Consider the following 16,145-nt stretch of genomic DNA (forward strand, 5'->3'; position numbering starts at 1 on the left):
TCCACTACCACCTTGTAACTAAAAAAGCCGACTGATGGCGGGATAACCACGTAACTGCTGGCTTTGAAATACACACACCGCAGACGGGCAGCAGCGTCTTCGATGGGACAAAGCCAGCCCTGCGGTCTCCAACACGCCTGCCCAGCGTGGTGACTATGGCAACACACATGAGTTCACTCCATTTTTGGTACTACCTTGTGGAGGTCTATGTCCAGCAGTGGACTGTATTAGGCTGAACTGATAATATAAAAAACTATAACATAATTGGGGTATAAATGATATACTTTGATTTTAGACGCACTATTTATTGTTATAAAAAAAAACTTAAATTATTTTAGAAGATAAAGTATACATATAATAAAAGCGTTCATTCACTTGACTGGTTTCATCTGCCAGAGGCCGTCGTTAAGATAATGACAGTTTTCTATTCCCACGCCTTTGTTAACTTTCGCTCTGAAAAAAAATTGCTTTAAATTAAAAACTGTGTAGGTAGGTATTTATAAAAATTTACGCACAAAATTTTATGAGATAACTAAATATAAAAATTATTGTAATTTAACTACTAACTTTTATCCCTGACTTTGTATTATATGTACTTTGATTTCACGAAATTCGAACTCTTTAGCAAGAATTAAATATATATTACAGTCCAATTCTAACAAGCTCAGTTACGAAAAGTCTTAAAAAAACTCATATGGTAATTAAATGTCAACTGGATGATCTTGCATCAGACCTTTTATTGTGATAACACGAATTGTTATCGAAAAAATTTAATACTTTTGATCTTTGACCTTGGTAAAGTTTTTATAAAGCAGTTTTGATCGATAAGAACAAAATACTCTCAATAGTTTATAGCTCTGTGGGTAATAATATCATTTTATCTTATCTCTTGTCTTGGTAAAACTACTGGCCTATGAATCAGCCAAAGTTTAACTTATTCGACGACATTATACCGAATTTCGACGACTTTGGACCGAATTCGGACGATATTATACCGAAATTTGCCAATTATTGGATATTATCTTCCAATATTACAGTAATAGTACAAATATTACTAAATACTCTTCGCTTATTTCATAATGCCTAATAAAACATGTAAATTTACCTTTAAAGTTTTTTCTTTTATAAATCCAATTAGGTCGCATTAACTAATCTATACAAATAAAAATTAATCGCTAAATGTCGTGTTCACAAGACAAAACAATGTCTGGCAGGTCAGCTAATACCTAACAATATCAATGCAAAGAATGAAATTTTGTTAATTATTTTCGAAATATTACTAATTAGAAATAGTTAACTGTATTTCTCATATAATTGAATTGTTAATTCTTATGAGAATTAATATCTTTGACCTGAACTAAAAGTTGACGATCCTAATTATAGGTTTCATATACTTGTAGCATTCACGCTGGCCACTGTTGCCAGTTCAGATATAAATTAAATAATCAGTAGTCAACATCGAGTTTCAATTCTCGTTACTACACTTATAACCACTGCATAATGAAACCGTTACGAACTATAAGAATTATTGAATTATTTCCAAAATATATCCAGTGAGAAATAATATACTAAAAATTAAATACAAAAAACGTCTTACATATCATCAGTAGACAAAGAAGTGATGCCAACAGCCAAGGCATGTTGCTTTCCTTCGGCCATCACAGCTACGACACTACCCTTTTCAACAGATGACATCCTTGCCCCAGGCGATGTCAACCCGGGGCACATTATATTAGCCCCGCTGAGAACAAATCGAATTGCCCCTTTGTCGACCTGTTGCATTGGTAGGAAGAATGGGTCTGAAATAAAAAAGGGATTTTAAAAACTAATATACAATATGTAATTAAAATTGTTTGTATCTATTATATATAAAACGGATGGGGATATTTCATTCATGATAATCTAATAGATAAAAAGTTCCCTGTGGAAAAACTCCGATATAAAATGTTAAGTTTCATAGATAGATCTATCTGGATAGAAAAATACCCAAATAAAAATTGTATTTTAACGTATCAAATTTCAATAAAGTATTTGGAATTCCTTTTTCAAACACACAATAGTTTACACTTTACATTAACTTTCCACCAATCATCGTTTTTTTTTTTGGATCTATCTGGAACTTTCAGCAGGGTTGACTTTGTAGCAGAAAAATTCATATACTATACATGAAATTGCGACATATTTTTTGTTCTTAATTTGCAATTACAATTTAACTATTTATTTATTACTTAAAATGTTATCAATGAATCAAATAATGGACGATATAAATGAATCATTATGATAAAAAAGTACTTTCAGACAATCATTATGAGTGAGATCAATTAAAAATAAATAAATAAGCATACATTTATGAAGGAGTCTTAACGTTGGCATCCACGGTCCTTCGCGGTGACGGAAGAATAGCAATTCGCCAGCACTATTCACCATAATTTCGATGTGATCATGACTGAAATTAAAATAAAATAAATAATTATAGGACAATCGAACGTTAGGTACAACACTGGATAATTATAAGAAGATGTTTTTAAAATCCTACTAATATTATAAACACGAAAGTTTGTATGTATGGATGTATAGATGTATGGACGTTTGTTCCTCTTTCACGCAAAAACTACCGAACGGTTTTTAATCAATCACTTATCTCCTTTAAAAAGTTAGTTAAAGCCTACTATCTCACTATGATTAATTAATCAGTTTAGCTTTTTCCAATTTGCATCACTTTTACTTATTTTATCTTCTATTTCTATTAACTTTGTTAAATTGTGACGACATGTTATGTATGTATGTATGTATGTATGTATGTATGTATGTATGTATGTATATATGTATATGTGTTTGCATGTAAGTACGTATGCTTTGTATGTATGTAGATATTTTATGTATATATGTCTATGTATGAAGTATTTTTTTTCTATATTTTTTGAGTAGGGAACGAAAATGCATCATGTTTGCATGCATAATGTTGAATTTACAAATTATACAGATAATTGCGCTGCTACCTTTTCAATGTATATTATCCTATATCTAAAGGTTGTCTGGAAGAGATCGCTACTAAGCGATAAGACCGCCTTTGTACATTACTATCTCTATGTGTAAATAACTGTTTTATGTAATGTTTTTTTTCCGAGTGGTGTGCAATAAAGTATATTCTATCTATCTATCTATCTAATCAAAGTTTACAGTAATATAAGCTCATACATTAGAATAACACATAGGCTATAATTTTTTGGGATAGTGTGTGAATTGTCTAAAATATAACGATAATTGTCAAGTAAGTCGGAAAAAAATCTGACATCTGCGAGCTATTCTAGCGTACGCTGCAAAAACTGTGGAGTTTATATGTATATAATGTATAGTGGAAAAGTTTATCTTGATTGGTCCTACAATAAAGTCCGCGACAGCATATATTTATTTTTTATGAGTAAGCCATTATCGCCAAAACAGTGAACCATAAATACAATAAGAATTGATAATACATTTGTAGTGCATGATAGTAACAAAATGATTTTTATATCAAAATAAATACTTTTATTAAATCAACTATTCGCGCGGACGAAGTCGCGGGCACAGCTAGTTAAACCATAATAATATCAATGTTTTTAGCGTCATTGAATTACTTCTAAGAAATATAGTAGTTGTAATTTTTCGTGAATATAATATCATGTTTTAGAATACTACTATGACATTGGGAACACTAAAATATATTCGATTTATATCATTTATTGCACTAACAATTTAAGAAATTATGGTTACAAAGGAAGTTGGCAAGGACGAACGTATCTCTAAAGGGGGCCATTGACGGTCAGTTGAACTGATCAGTTGGACTGATCAGTTGGACTGATCAGTCCAACTGATCAGTTTTTCGCGTCAGTTGAAATATTTGCCCATTGACTGGCGTCACTCCGGCCCTTCAGTTTTCGTCCGACCGGGCTGTTTAAAGGACGTGTAGGTATTACCTATTTTTGTCGAGAAAAAAAAGTGGATTCTGATTAAGAAGAAGAAACATTAATTCTTAAACGGCTACTGTTTGTTGCCATGTACTGGTCTACAATGATCTATAATTTTATATGAAAAGTTATTATTATTAGTTGTACCTCATTTGTAATAAGTATGTCAATGGGCAATCGATCATGCACGGTGTCGTTAATGCCATTAATTATAAATGTATTTATTTATTTCTAAGTGTTATTTATATGTATTTATAAAAAAAGTATCTACATCAGCCGGCAGTTACCTATACCACAAGCATTACATTGATTACTGTAGGAAGAAACGACCGTGTGTATATGTTATAAATATGTATTAAAAAAAATAGTAGGTGTAAAATAAAACTTTTTTTTTAAATGTTATAATTTTCGTCCGTTTTTCACAAACATTCTGAATTTTCATATTTTTCAATAAATTCTGTCGTTATGATTCGTCTAGGGGACACTGTCGCCGACGTTTTAAATACAAAAACTACACTAGTACACTCTCAATCACCGCGGACGCTGCGAGCAAAATGACGCGATTGGTTGGAATGACGATTACACACACACACGGGCAGTTGGGCGTCGGGTTGTTGATATTTTTTAAAATATCGATATATCGATATTTTTTCGATTTGATTTAATCGCCTTTGTTTAAAAAAATAAATAAACATAAGTCGGCTCAAAAATAATTTACACAGTTTATAATTCAGTATATTTGTAAAACAAATTAAATTATAAGTGTATTAAAATGTAAGATTCTAAGTAATTATTGTTCAATTTTAATAAAACAATAATGTGTACCAATATTCAGTAAGAGTTTTTAAAAATACTCGTTGTTTTATATGCGCAGTTCTTTGACTATTACGATTATTAGGCACTTAAAGATTGATTAAAGAAGTAATTCGTTCAAATGCTATAGATGTAGCAAAAGAAATCGAATATTTAACAGCTTTATTTTTTGTTTTTTGATTAAATAATATTCAACAGCTATTTCCGATAGCACCAGAGTAGAATGTTTACTATCAATCCAAATTTTTAGTGCATTTAATGACTTTGAAATATTTGGTTGATCTAAATACTGCCTTAATTCAACAGGTATGTAGGTAACAAAAATTGTGACAAAAAGTCATTAGACAAATTTTTCAAGAGTAATATCATATTTTCATGTCTATCCCATGAGGATGAAGTTGTTTCTTTTTCTCTGCGTGAAGAATCGCCTACGAAAATTACATTTCCTCCGAACCTCCTCTTTTTTTGGAAGTCGGTTAAAAAAATAATGTAGTGTAAATAAAGTTCAGTAGATTAGAAGAAGTTAGTGGATTAAAGTAGAACATAATAAACTTATCATTATGTTCTAGTTTAAATAATTGACGAGAAAAAATAAAATAATAAAAATTTACTTAATAAAAACAAAGCGTTACGAAACATAAGTCTGTCTCTCTTTCTACTTTCATTAACTAATGTGTCCCTCTCAACTTCCGTTTGCCTCGCCTGATCACACTTTTCGTGACACTCTCAGTACGTATTTACCAGCTTACTTCCCAAGTCAAGTGTGCGTAAAGAAGTTTTACTTCAAAATATCGAGTGTCGATATTAAAATTTCAATATCAAATTAATATTAGTAATAAATATCGATATTTCGATATATCGATATTTTATCAACAATCCTAGTTCGGCGCGACGCGCCGGGATGGATTTACGTGGCGCGTCGTCAGTTAAAACTCTGGAGCGATGGTTCTACACTCACGATCAAATTTCGGAGAGCGCGCAAAACTTATCAGTTAAACTGATCAGTTGAACTGACCGTCAATGGCCCCCTTAAAAGATAACTGAACCAGTCAACCCATTGTATTGATGTGACCGGTACAGCGGTGAAAAAAATTATTATAAGAAAAATTAGTTTGTGTCGTTATTGCAATGGACAAAAAATATGAGCGCGAAAATATAGCTTATATAATGTTATAAAATCTCAAGACGAGTACAAGAAAAAAAAAATTTTTTTCTTAATTATAAAATTGGTTACACAATTTATACAAGTGGCTATATACTTATTCTGCTAAGTTCTATATTCCATAACATAACTAGTTACAACTATTATATAACTATTCATACTAAATTTGTGCTGTTTTGTGTGCGTCATGGAATACAAGTGACCTCCAAGCACCCTCCGTGACGATTTATATCTAATCTCATTACATCGTTCGCTGTTCTGTACGCTGTTAGTTTTAAATAAGCGTTTTATATATAACACGTATTACTTAGAACGGATAAAAACGTATGTGGCGGGTGTATTAATGATTTCGTTTTTTTACATTTGGATACATTAAATATAATATGTTTGATTATATATTATGATTTATTGATTCAGCCTGTAACGTATGTGTATCACCTTATGGCGAAATAAATGTTTTCATTTCATTTCATTTCAACATCCCACTACTGGACAGGACCTTTACGTCACAGAAGAATCAAGAAGAGTAAACGAAAAAAAATTAACAGGCGCACTAGTTCCGACTACGATTTTCGAGGTTTCCCATTTCTCTTCAGGGGATTCGATCACCAGATCCTGGTTTCCTTATCATGGTACCACACCTGAGATAACTCCTTTCCCACAAAAACAGAATTATTAAAATCGGTTTATTAACGACGCAGTTATCCCCGAACATCCATAATATCACTACATAGTATAAAACAAAGTCGCTTTCTCTGTCCCTGCACATGTATGTACGCTTAAATCTTTAAAACTACGCAACAGAATTTGATGTGGTTCTTTTTAATAGATAGATTGATTCAAGAGGAAGGTTTATATGTATAATAACATCCATTAAATAGTGGAAAAATACTGTTATTTTTGAGTTTTCTAATGTTATGTCGTAAATAATTATTATTTTTTCGCTTAAATTGCAAACGCAGGCTGAACCCTACGAGATTTATCAAAATAATGTACTAAGTATTGTACACATTGAAAAGGTCTACAGAAAACTCCGCGATGGTATATACCTATCTCTTATGGATATCCCACAATAACATTTTTTTGTCATTTACTTTTTACGACAAATAATGGCTAATTTTCGAAGCGATTTTAACCAATACAGCATTAATCCTTATCCAATTAAATACCTTAAATGTATTTCTTATTTAATATAGATCTATATGGCCCTTTACAGCATATGATTTAAATGAATATTTTCGAAGATATTACAGATTTAAAAATCGCGGTACGTAGCGTTTGCGGCGGTTCCGGCCGACTTTTACTCTAAAGTTAACGCGTGCGGGCCACGGGCAGTAATGAATAAATCAAAACTACTGGATCGATTTTAATCATTTTTTCAGTGAATGACATAGGTTATAATTATATTTTATACCCGTGCGAAGCCGGAGCGGGTCGCTAGTATATATATATATATATATAATGCTTGCCTATTGATAAATAATCACGTGAGACTAAAGAAAGAAAATTATTATAATATTAAAATTATTTTTATTGTATTTAGCCCGGTACAACCGCTACATACCAACGCACATTATTCAATTTTCATACTAAACTGAACATTTTTTTTTAAATTCCCTATTACTATTTTAGGAGTATTAAAATAAAACAATTTATATTATTGCGCATTACTTTACATTTTAAATATTTCTATATGCAGATAAGAAATAATATTTCAACGAAATGAACAAAAATGACTATTTGATATTATGTTTATTTCCCTGATTCGTTGTTACAGATATAAAAATCAAAATAATTAGCACACATGTATCGGCTATCAAAATGTTATGATACGAGTATATTCTATTTGATTGTCAAACAAGTTAGTGTTAGAGTTATTAGAAACGTCGATGTTTCTATTGAAAGGGAAAACAATAGAACAAAAGGACACCATATTTTCTATGTTTAATCTATGAATATAAACATAGGAACTCATATAAAAGTATACTATATAATTTGAAATGTCATATTTAAAAGATCTAACTTCAAGTGTTTTAAATATTATATTTTTACTAAGGCATTTTTATATTATAACCATATTTTTGACGGAAAGAAAGTCAAGTTTAAGCACAACAGCTTTTAAATATTATTAAATTATATGCTATACTACATACTCTAGATTTCTAGATACTACAATAAAAGATAAGGACCTACTAAATGATTATTGCATAAATTTTTTAGCTTTCACGATCACTATCAATACTTTTACTTACTTACTTCAAATTTCAAAATGACAATCGTAGCTAGTAATCAGTAAAATTGATTATAATTACAGTCACTATGATCATTACATGAATATATATGTAAGCGTATCAGTGATGATCACGTGGCAGGAACTAGGGGTGCAAATAGAATGTGGAGCACCGAGCGCTTGTCTATTAAAGTGTTCAGTGTACAAAAGGAGCTCACATGTAGGTCTAAACAAAGGACCATTTCATTTAGAAGGAACTAAATATTTGAAAAAATAAAAAATTGCACGCTTTCTTTAAAACTATTGTTTCCAGCTTATAACTATATATAATGATCGACCATTCAACGATAATATTTTTAAAGCTTTAAAAAATTTAGAAATAGGTTTATGAAACAGCCTTTGTTCATCACTTTAGCCTAATGCAGTTAGTTCACTATTGGATATGTCCAACAGTGAACTACGATAGGCCTCCCCAAATATCCCGCGCGCCCAATATCCCGGTTTTCCTTGAAATTATATTATTATATCGTGCTGTGTGGCTACGGCACTAAAGAATTTAGCCACCCCCTCTCTTCCCGTGGGTGTCGTAAGAGGCGACTGAGGGATAACACAGTTCCACTACCACCTTGGAACTTAAGAAGCCGACCGATGGCGGGATAACCATCCAACTGCTGGCTTTGAAATACACAGGTCGAAGACGGGCAGCAGCGTCTTCGGTGCGACAAAGCCAGTACTGCGGTCACCAACCCGCCTGCCAAGCGTGGTGACTATGGGCAAAACACATGAGTTCACGTCATTTTTGGCGTAAACTTGTGGAGGCCTATGTCCAGCAGTGGACTGTATAGGCTGTAATGATGATGATATATTATATCAAACTAATTAATTTAAAAGTGTAGTGTATTTGCATCTAATAAATAAATATATATCTATGTTTCTTTTTTTTTAAATATCTAATAATGTCATTTGAACTACTTTAAAACAAATTTTAAACTTTTACAGAAATATTTACCATTTCACAATCCTAAATGTATCTTTCTTGGGTAGTACTTGATCGATGTGATTTTCAAGATGAGGGTATAACTCCAGAAGACGGGAACGTATTCCCTTTTGAACTGAGGACTTCAGCTGCTGGACGCCGGAAATGCTCTCCTTCTCATCGAATCTGGAATTTAAAACAAATCATTACAATTTTTGAAGTGAAATCACATTTACTTAATACTTTTGTTTTACAATAACACACAGGTCAACTAGTATCATATTTATGTTCTCCAACTCTATAGAAACTGGTTAAAAGATACTATATGTCGTTATATCATTATGCAAAATAACGCTCGTCCTACATTCCACCCACCAGGGATCGGATAACTGCTATTATACCACGGTATAAGCACAGCGATTTATTTGCGAAAGGCCTCGAGTACACATAAAACACAGTATTTAACTTTCGCTCAATGAGTCTGACCGTTGGATTTATGACGTCATATGACACCACATTCAATAGCAGTACTTGGTAAACAAACATCGCGTCGTTTATTATACTCGTGTAGACGTTAGTAGACGTCTATCTTAATATATATAAATCTCGTGTCACAATGTTTGTCCTCAATGGACTCCTAAACTACTTAACCGATTTTAGTCAAATTTGCACACCGTGTGCAGTTTGATCCAACTTAAAAGATAGGCTATATTTTATTTTGATATATTATGTTATTATTATATTTCAGAAAAAAATAAGGTGATACGAAGTTCGCCAGGTCAGCTAGTAAATCAATATAAAAACTAGCTGGCCCCGCAAACGTTGTTTTGCCATATATGTTATTGACCCCCTTAATACTCCCATCATAACTTAGGGGTATGTAAAATAGATCTTGGCCGGTTCTAAGACCTACCCACGAAATTTCATAAAAATCGGTCCAGCCGTTTCGGAGGAGTATGTTAACATTGTGATACGAGAAAGTACGCGTATAATCATAAGCGAACGTCTACAACAAATTGGACAATTTTTAGTGTTTGTTATTGTTAGGACAATCTTTGTAATTTTATATAAAACTTTTATAGAATTGTTTTATAAAAAAAATCTAAAAAAAAATCAATACGCAACAACAACAACATTTTAGTGGAGAAACAATTTTAATTGAATTTAACCCAGTTTCTCACAATTTTATACCTTCTTGTGGAAAAAAAATTACCCGATATTTGCCGAGAGCAACCCTCGTGAACTTGAGTGAGATGTCAATCCCCCTCCTAAATACCTCACGTAATTGATGGATGCCACCTAAGTGGTAAAAACTTGTTTTTTCGATACTTAAAAATTAGAATTATTTATTTATTGTTATAACTTATGGGATTTTGTTTATGTAAATAAATAATTTCAACAGAATAATAGCATAAATTATATGTATTATATAAAAGTCATCATCATCATCATCATCATCACTTCAGCCTAATACAGTCCACTGCTGGACATAGGCCTCCACAAGTTCGCGCCAAAAATGGCGTGAACTCATATCTTTTGCCCATAGTCACCACGCTGGACAGGCGGTTGACTACGGGCAATCTAATATATAAAATTCTCGTGTCGCGATGTTTGTAGTTAAACTCCTCCGAAACGGCTTGACCGATTCTCATGAAATTTTGTGTGCATATTGGGTGGGTCTGAGAATCGAACAACATCTATTTTTCATTCCCCTAAATGTTAAGGGTAGTCCACCCTAACTTTTTTTTTCATTTTTTGATAAATTATTTATTTTTTATTTTATTATGATTTGGCGTTGAAAAATACATACAACCCTAAATTTTCACTCTTCTACCACCAACCCCTACTTTTAAATAGCGTTTGGCGGCAAGATAACGTTTGCCGAGTCAGCTAGTAACTATATAAAATATAAAAGTGAAAGAAAATATTTTATAAGCAGATACTGGCGTCAATAGCAATCACTCATGCTTTGCTATCTTAATGATAGGTCCAAGGTCAGAAGTCAATAATTTGCAATTCAAATAAAATGATTGATTGCAAGAAATAACCTTAAGTAGCATTTAGCAGATACCACAAAGAATATTACTTGAATATAATCGAAATATATAAGAATATTTATATCAGTATAAGTGTAAAGGTACACATGTACTTCTTTATTACCGTAAATATATGTAAATCATGTCTATAACAAATAGATACTATTATAAATACTTTAAAATATTTTTTTTTAAATATAAAGTATAAATTTTTCTTCTTTATTCTGTTTTTAACATTTTTCAGTACAAATAATCAATGGTAAACCATATTTTTTAATAACTAAAACTAACGACAGAAACTTGGATAGGACTTACGCCGAGTTGCACGAAACAAAATTAAAATTTAAGTAGAGATTAAAATAATTTAATCACAACAATTTCATACAATTCCTGCGATTAAATTAGTTTAATCACTACTTAAATTTTAATTTCTTTTCGTGCAACTCGGCGTTAGTACATCAATTTTATTAGTTGACAAGTAAAAGTAAAACAAGGTTTTCTTTAGTTATTTCTTTATTTCTGAGTCTTATACTCTCTCATCATATCAACCATTCCTAACCTAAATATATATATATATATATATATATATATATATATATGTGTGTGTGTTTAAATAAATAATAATAACTAGTTCCTAAGGGCATAAGTTGTTGTAAAGCGTAATCATGGGGAGGATTACTGGCTTCTGCAACACAGTGCTTTTAGTGCAATAGTCACGGTAATCTTTTTATTGTTTGAATTATGATTGAGTCCAATAAAGATTATTATTATTCATGATTGCTGAACACAAGCCTTCCGCAATTGATCTCCAGAGCAAGAACTCTTTAACTTCTGAATAATTCGGCTAAATAATTTTTAAGTAATAATTTGTTTTATTATTTTCGTTAGTTTAGGTTTCATCAATAACCATCATTGTCCTTGTTGTGATATTGATACAGACGCATTTTAGGTTATTAGGTCAGAGGCGAGAGTGCCTACGCATTATTTTCCTAGGCACGTGTCAGAGATTGCAAAGGCTTCAACGTTTAGCGTCGTCGTCGTATCACGTCTTACTTTCGCAAGCTCACAAGCATTTATCATTTTCCATTCAAGACTGTAATTCATAACCTTGAAGACCAATCAATAACAAATTATATAGGGATTCTTATTAAATTACTAATGAAATATACATTTTCTCGATAGAAGCGCGAAACATTATAATCGTGTATTCGTACAAAACGATGAAATGTACTATTAAATAGGTAGTTATATAGTTACTGAACAGAACTTCTCCTGATGGGCTCACAAAGGTTAGTTAATTTAATACTTACAACAGCCCGTAATGCTTACGGCCCGTAATCCACTATTGAGCAAACTCCTCTTGTCCTAAATATATATAATGAAAAAGATCTTTTTATCATCTTAATCCTCCATAATTATTTCTATCTCTTTTCTTCCCTTCAGTCAAAAAAAAGCAATAATTATATTCCAAATTAACTGTGCCGGGACTTCGTCCGCTTGGAATTTAAAAAATAAATTATTGTTCAGTTTGCAGAGTTACATCTATACAAATAAATAAAATTAGAGTGTCTGTTTGTAAAATTAAAATAACCGCTTTATACTAAACTAGCTGACCTGGCGAACTTCGTATCGCCTAACACAAACTTTATCGTATGGTATTAAAGTTCAAATTGACTTTTAAGTATTCATCATTACAGCCTATACAGTCCACTGCTGGACATAGGCCTCCACAAGTTCACGCCAAAAATAACGTGAACTCATGTGTTTTGCCCATAGTCACCACGCTGGGCAGGCGGGTTGGTGACCGCAGTACTGGCTTTGTCGCACCGAAGACGCTGCTGCCCGTCTTCGGCCTGTGTATTTCAAAGCCAGCAGTTGGATGGTTATCCCGCCATCGGTCGGCTTCTTAAGTTCCAAGGTGGTTGTGGAACCTTGTTATCCCTTAGTCGCCTCTTACGACACCCACGGGAAGAGAGAGGGTGGCTAAATTCTTTAGTGCCGTAGCCACACAGCACTTTTTATTTTAGTATTATCACAAATCTTTTGTATGGGAGTATAGAAAAGTGTTGTTTTTAGACTTTTTCAGGAAATTTAAAATTATTTTCTTTTTAGAATTTTTCTCTCCGTAAGAACCATCTTCGTAGTTCAAGGAATATTTTAAAAAAAGAATTAGCGAAATCGGTCCAACCGTTCTCGAGTTTTGCGCTTAGCAACACATTCAGCGACTTATTTTTATATTATAGATTTATATGGACGTATGTATACACGATACATGTACCAAAATAACATTTTTACAACGTTTGTCTGTCTGTTTGTTCCGGCAAATCTCTGAAACGGCTGTACCGATTTTGACGGGACTTTCACTGGTAGATAGCTGATGTAATAAGGGGTAACTTAGGCTACTTTTATTTTAGAAATTTATTTATTTCATAACTGCGAACTGAAAAATAACTTTTTTGTTAAATCCCACGCGAACGTAGTCGCGGGCACAGCTAGTAATAAATAAATTTCTAAACAGACCATTTTCTAGACATAGACCTAACTATAAGTAACATAATCTGACAGTATCGTGATACATTGCTAGTTCAAAATTTTGGCAGCAAGTTAAAACTAGTTTAAAAATAGTCCTATACGAACACGCCCTTGCAATGTTCTCATCACTCACCCACGAATGATAAAATAAACTACGGAGTGCGTTTCATCGTAATATGAGTAGACGGATAAGTAATTAATAATGTGATGTCATCGAATACACTTGTACATTTTTTTACCCAAAGACGTGACAAGTTATACAGTTCGGTAATATCTATAATTATACAGGGACAAAATAATTTAGTTATTTCTCCATACATACAAGTTTACAGAGCTTGCTCCATACACAAGCAAATTAATTAGAAAAAAGTAAAAACACAGGTATGTCAAATTAAGAAAATAAAGATAGATGACGATAAATAACGATAAATGTCTCAGACATCTCTACATGTCCGATGTTTACGGAAAACAAATAATAGGGCGGGCCATAATGATATATCTTTATCATGTGATAGCAATAGGATCCGAAAGAAAAATTTATTTAGTTTAATAGTTTATCATAACTATCGGATCAGTTTAATAAAAATATAATTTAAATAAAAATTTAATGTATAATTGCGCTTCAGCCTGTAATATCCCACTACTGGTCATAGGCCTCTTTCCCCATGTAGGAGAAGGATCAGAGCTTAATCCACCATGCTGCTCCAATGCGGGTTAGCGAATATAGTCCCTACTACGAGTAACGATCGCTATCAAGTGTACATGATAACAACCGGGACCGACGGATTAACGTACTTTCCGAGGCACGATGGGGAGACCCACAAGGACTGCACAAACACCCAGACCACGGCAAACACCTGTATGGCCAATACAAGTGTTTGTTGTGTGCGGGGATCGAACCCGCAACCGCCAGCGCAACAGGTACAATCCATGGCTGTAACCGTTGCGCCAACGCAATAATAATGTATAATAATATTATATATTCCACAAGACAGACTAATCGAAAGTAAAAGTAGTTCTACTATAATCGTTCCAATATTTCGATTTCCTCAGATTAGCGCTATTAAACAAATATTGAAATAGCTAAATAATGTTAGTATTAAAAGAATTTCCATAAATGCAAGGAACACGCGACTTTGTTCAAAACCCGGTTCCTATATTGAAAAAAAGATTAGTTCTATTCGCGATTTTTGAAATTTACGAACCGTGTCTTTTTTTTAATAAACATTTTTATGTCAAACACCATGCATTACGCTTATCTTACAGGGGATTTATTATGTAAGAATGCAGATCGACAGTCCTGTGACTGCCTAGTACAGCTACTACTAGGGACGTGGTACGACGTGGAACGTGGGACGATGCTGACGGTAGTTTCTCTATTGAACGCAACACTTGAATGTAGGTTATAGGTGGCTTGACTAAATAGACTTAGCGCTTACACGTGGAGATAACTTTCATAGATTATCCTCTTTAAACCCATTTATTAACAATAAACATTACAAACTAAGTACAAATTATCTTAGAAACGTGTTTATTAGCTTACATTGTTAGCAATTGTTAAGGGTAAGTGTTTAGTGAGAGTGTAGTGATAAGCAAAATAACTAAAAAAATATTAGAAACTTATCATGAACTAATTGTTGCACGCAACTTTATATGTGTGAAAATTGTACAAAAAGTAGCCTTAAACTGTTCTAGATTATAACCTACTTTTTTTTTTCAAAATTCTCCAGACTCGTTTAACTGTTCTAGCACGATTGAGAATCATTCATCCATCCATCTGGAGTGTAGACTTTCGCGTTTATAATTTTAAAGTGTTTAATGACTCTGCGCTGATTTTATCTTAGTATACGATTTTGATACAAATCAAACGTATTAATATTTGCAACACCTGTTTGAAATAAAGAATATAATCACAATTTTGTAGATATAAAAAGATTGATTAAATCCAGATAATAAACTACATCCGATCAGGGTTGCCGACTTAAAAATAACAAATAAATAAAACTTCTTTTAATAAAATTATTATATAACTATTTTAATACAGAAATAACATAAATCAACTCTAATAGGTTCACTTTCAACTATTTATTTTTAAAACGATAAAAAACCGACTTCAATTACATCGACAAGCGACAAGTAATACAACGTAGGTAGACGAAAAAATAGTCAAGTAAATAATAATAATAATTATCAAAGATTACTCCAAAAGTTGTAATCAGATCTCGATAAAATTAAAATTTACCACATGACAAACATCGCCTTTCAATTAAATTAAAAAACATCAAAATTGGTACACTCAGTAAAAAGTTATGCTGATTTTCGAGGGTTTCCCTCAATTTCTCTGAAACCCTATCATCAGATCCTGGTTTCCTTATCATGGTACCACACTTAGAATATTTCCTTTCCAACAAAAAAAGAATTATCAAAATCGGTTCACAAACGACGAAAT

General features: G+C 32.4%; 1 protein-coding gene across 1 annotated transcript in view; it reads right to left on the reverse strand.

Moving 5' to 3' along the window:
- Nucleotides 1–289: 289 nt before the first annotated feature.
- Nucleotides 290–16,145, reverse strand: part of LOC123662917 (malignant T-cell-amplified sequence 1 homolog) — a 64,392-nt gene continuing 48,536 nt past the window's right edge. The window contains exons 2-5 of the mRNA XM_045597689.1: nt 9,162–9,314; nt 2,346–2,446; nt 1,598–1,799; nt 290–453 (exon numbers count right to left, since the gene is read on the reverse strand). Of these exons, the coding sequence (XP_045453645.1) occupies nt 372–453; nt 1,598–1,799; nt 2,346–2,446; nt 9,162–9,314 (538 nt within the window). The 3' untranslated portion in view covers nt 290–371. The remainder of the gene's footprint in view (nt 454–1,597; nt 1,800–2,345; nt 2,447–9,161; nt 9,315–16,145) is intronic.

The sequence above is a fragment of the Melitaea cinxia genome, chromosome 19 (genome assembly GCF_905220565.1).
Source record: "Melitaea cinxia chromosome 19, ilMelCinx1.1, whole genome shotgun sequence".
Lineage (NCBI taxonomy): Eukaryota > Metazoa > Arthropoda > Insecta > Lepidoptera > Nymphalidae > Melitaea > Melitaea cinxia.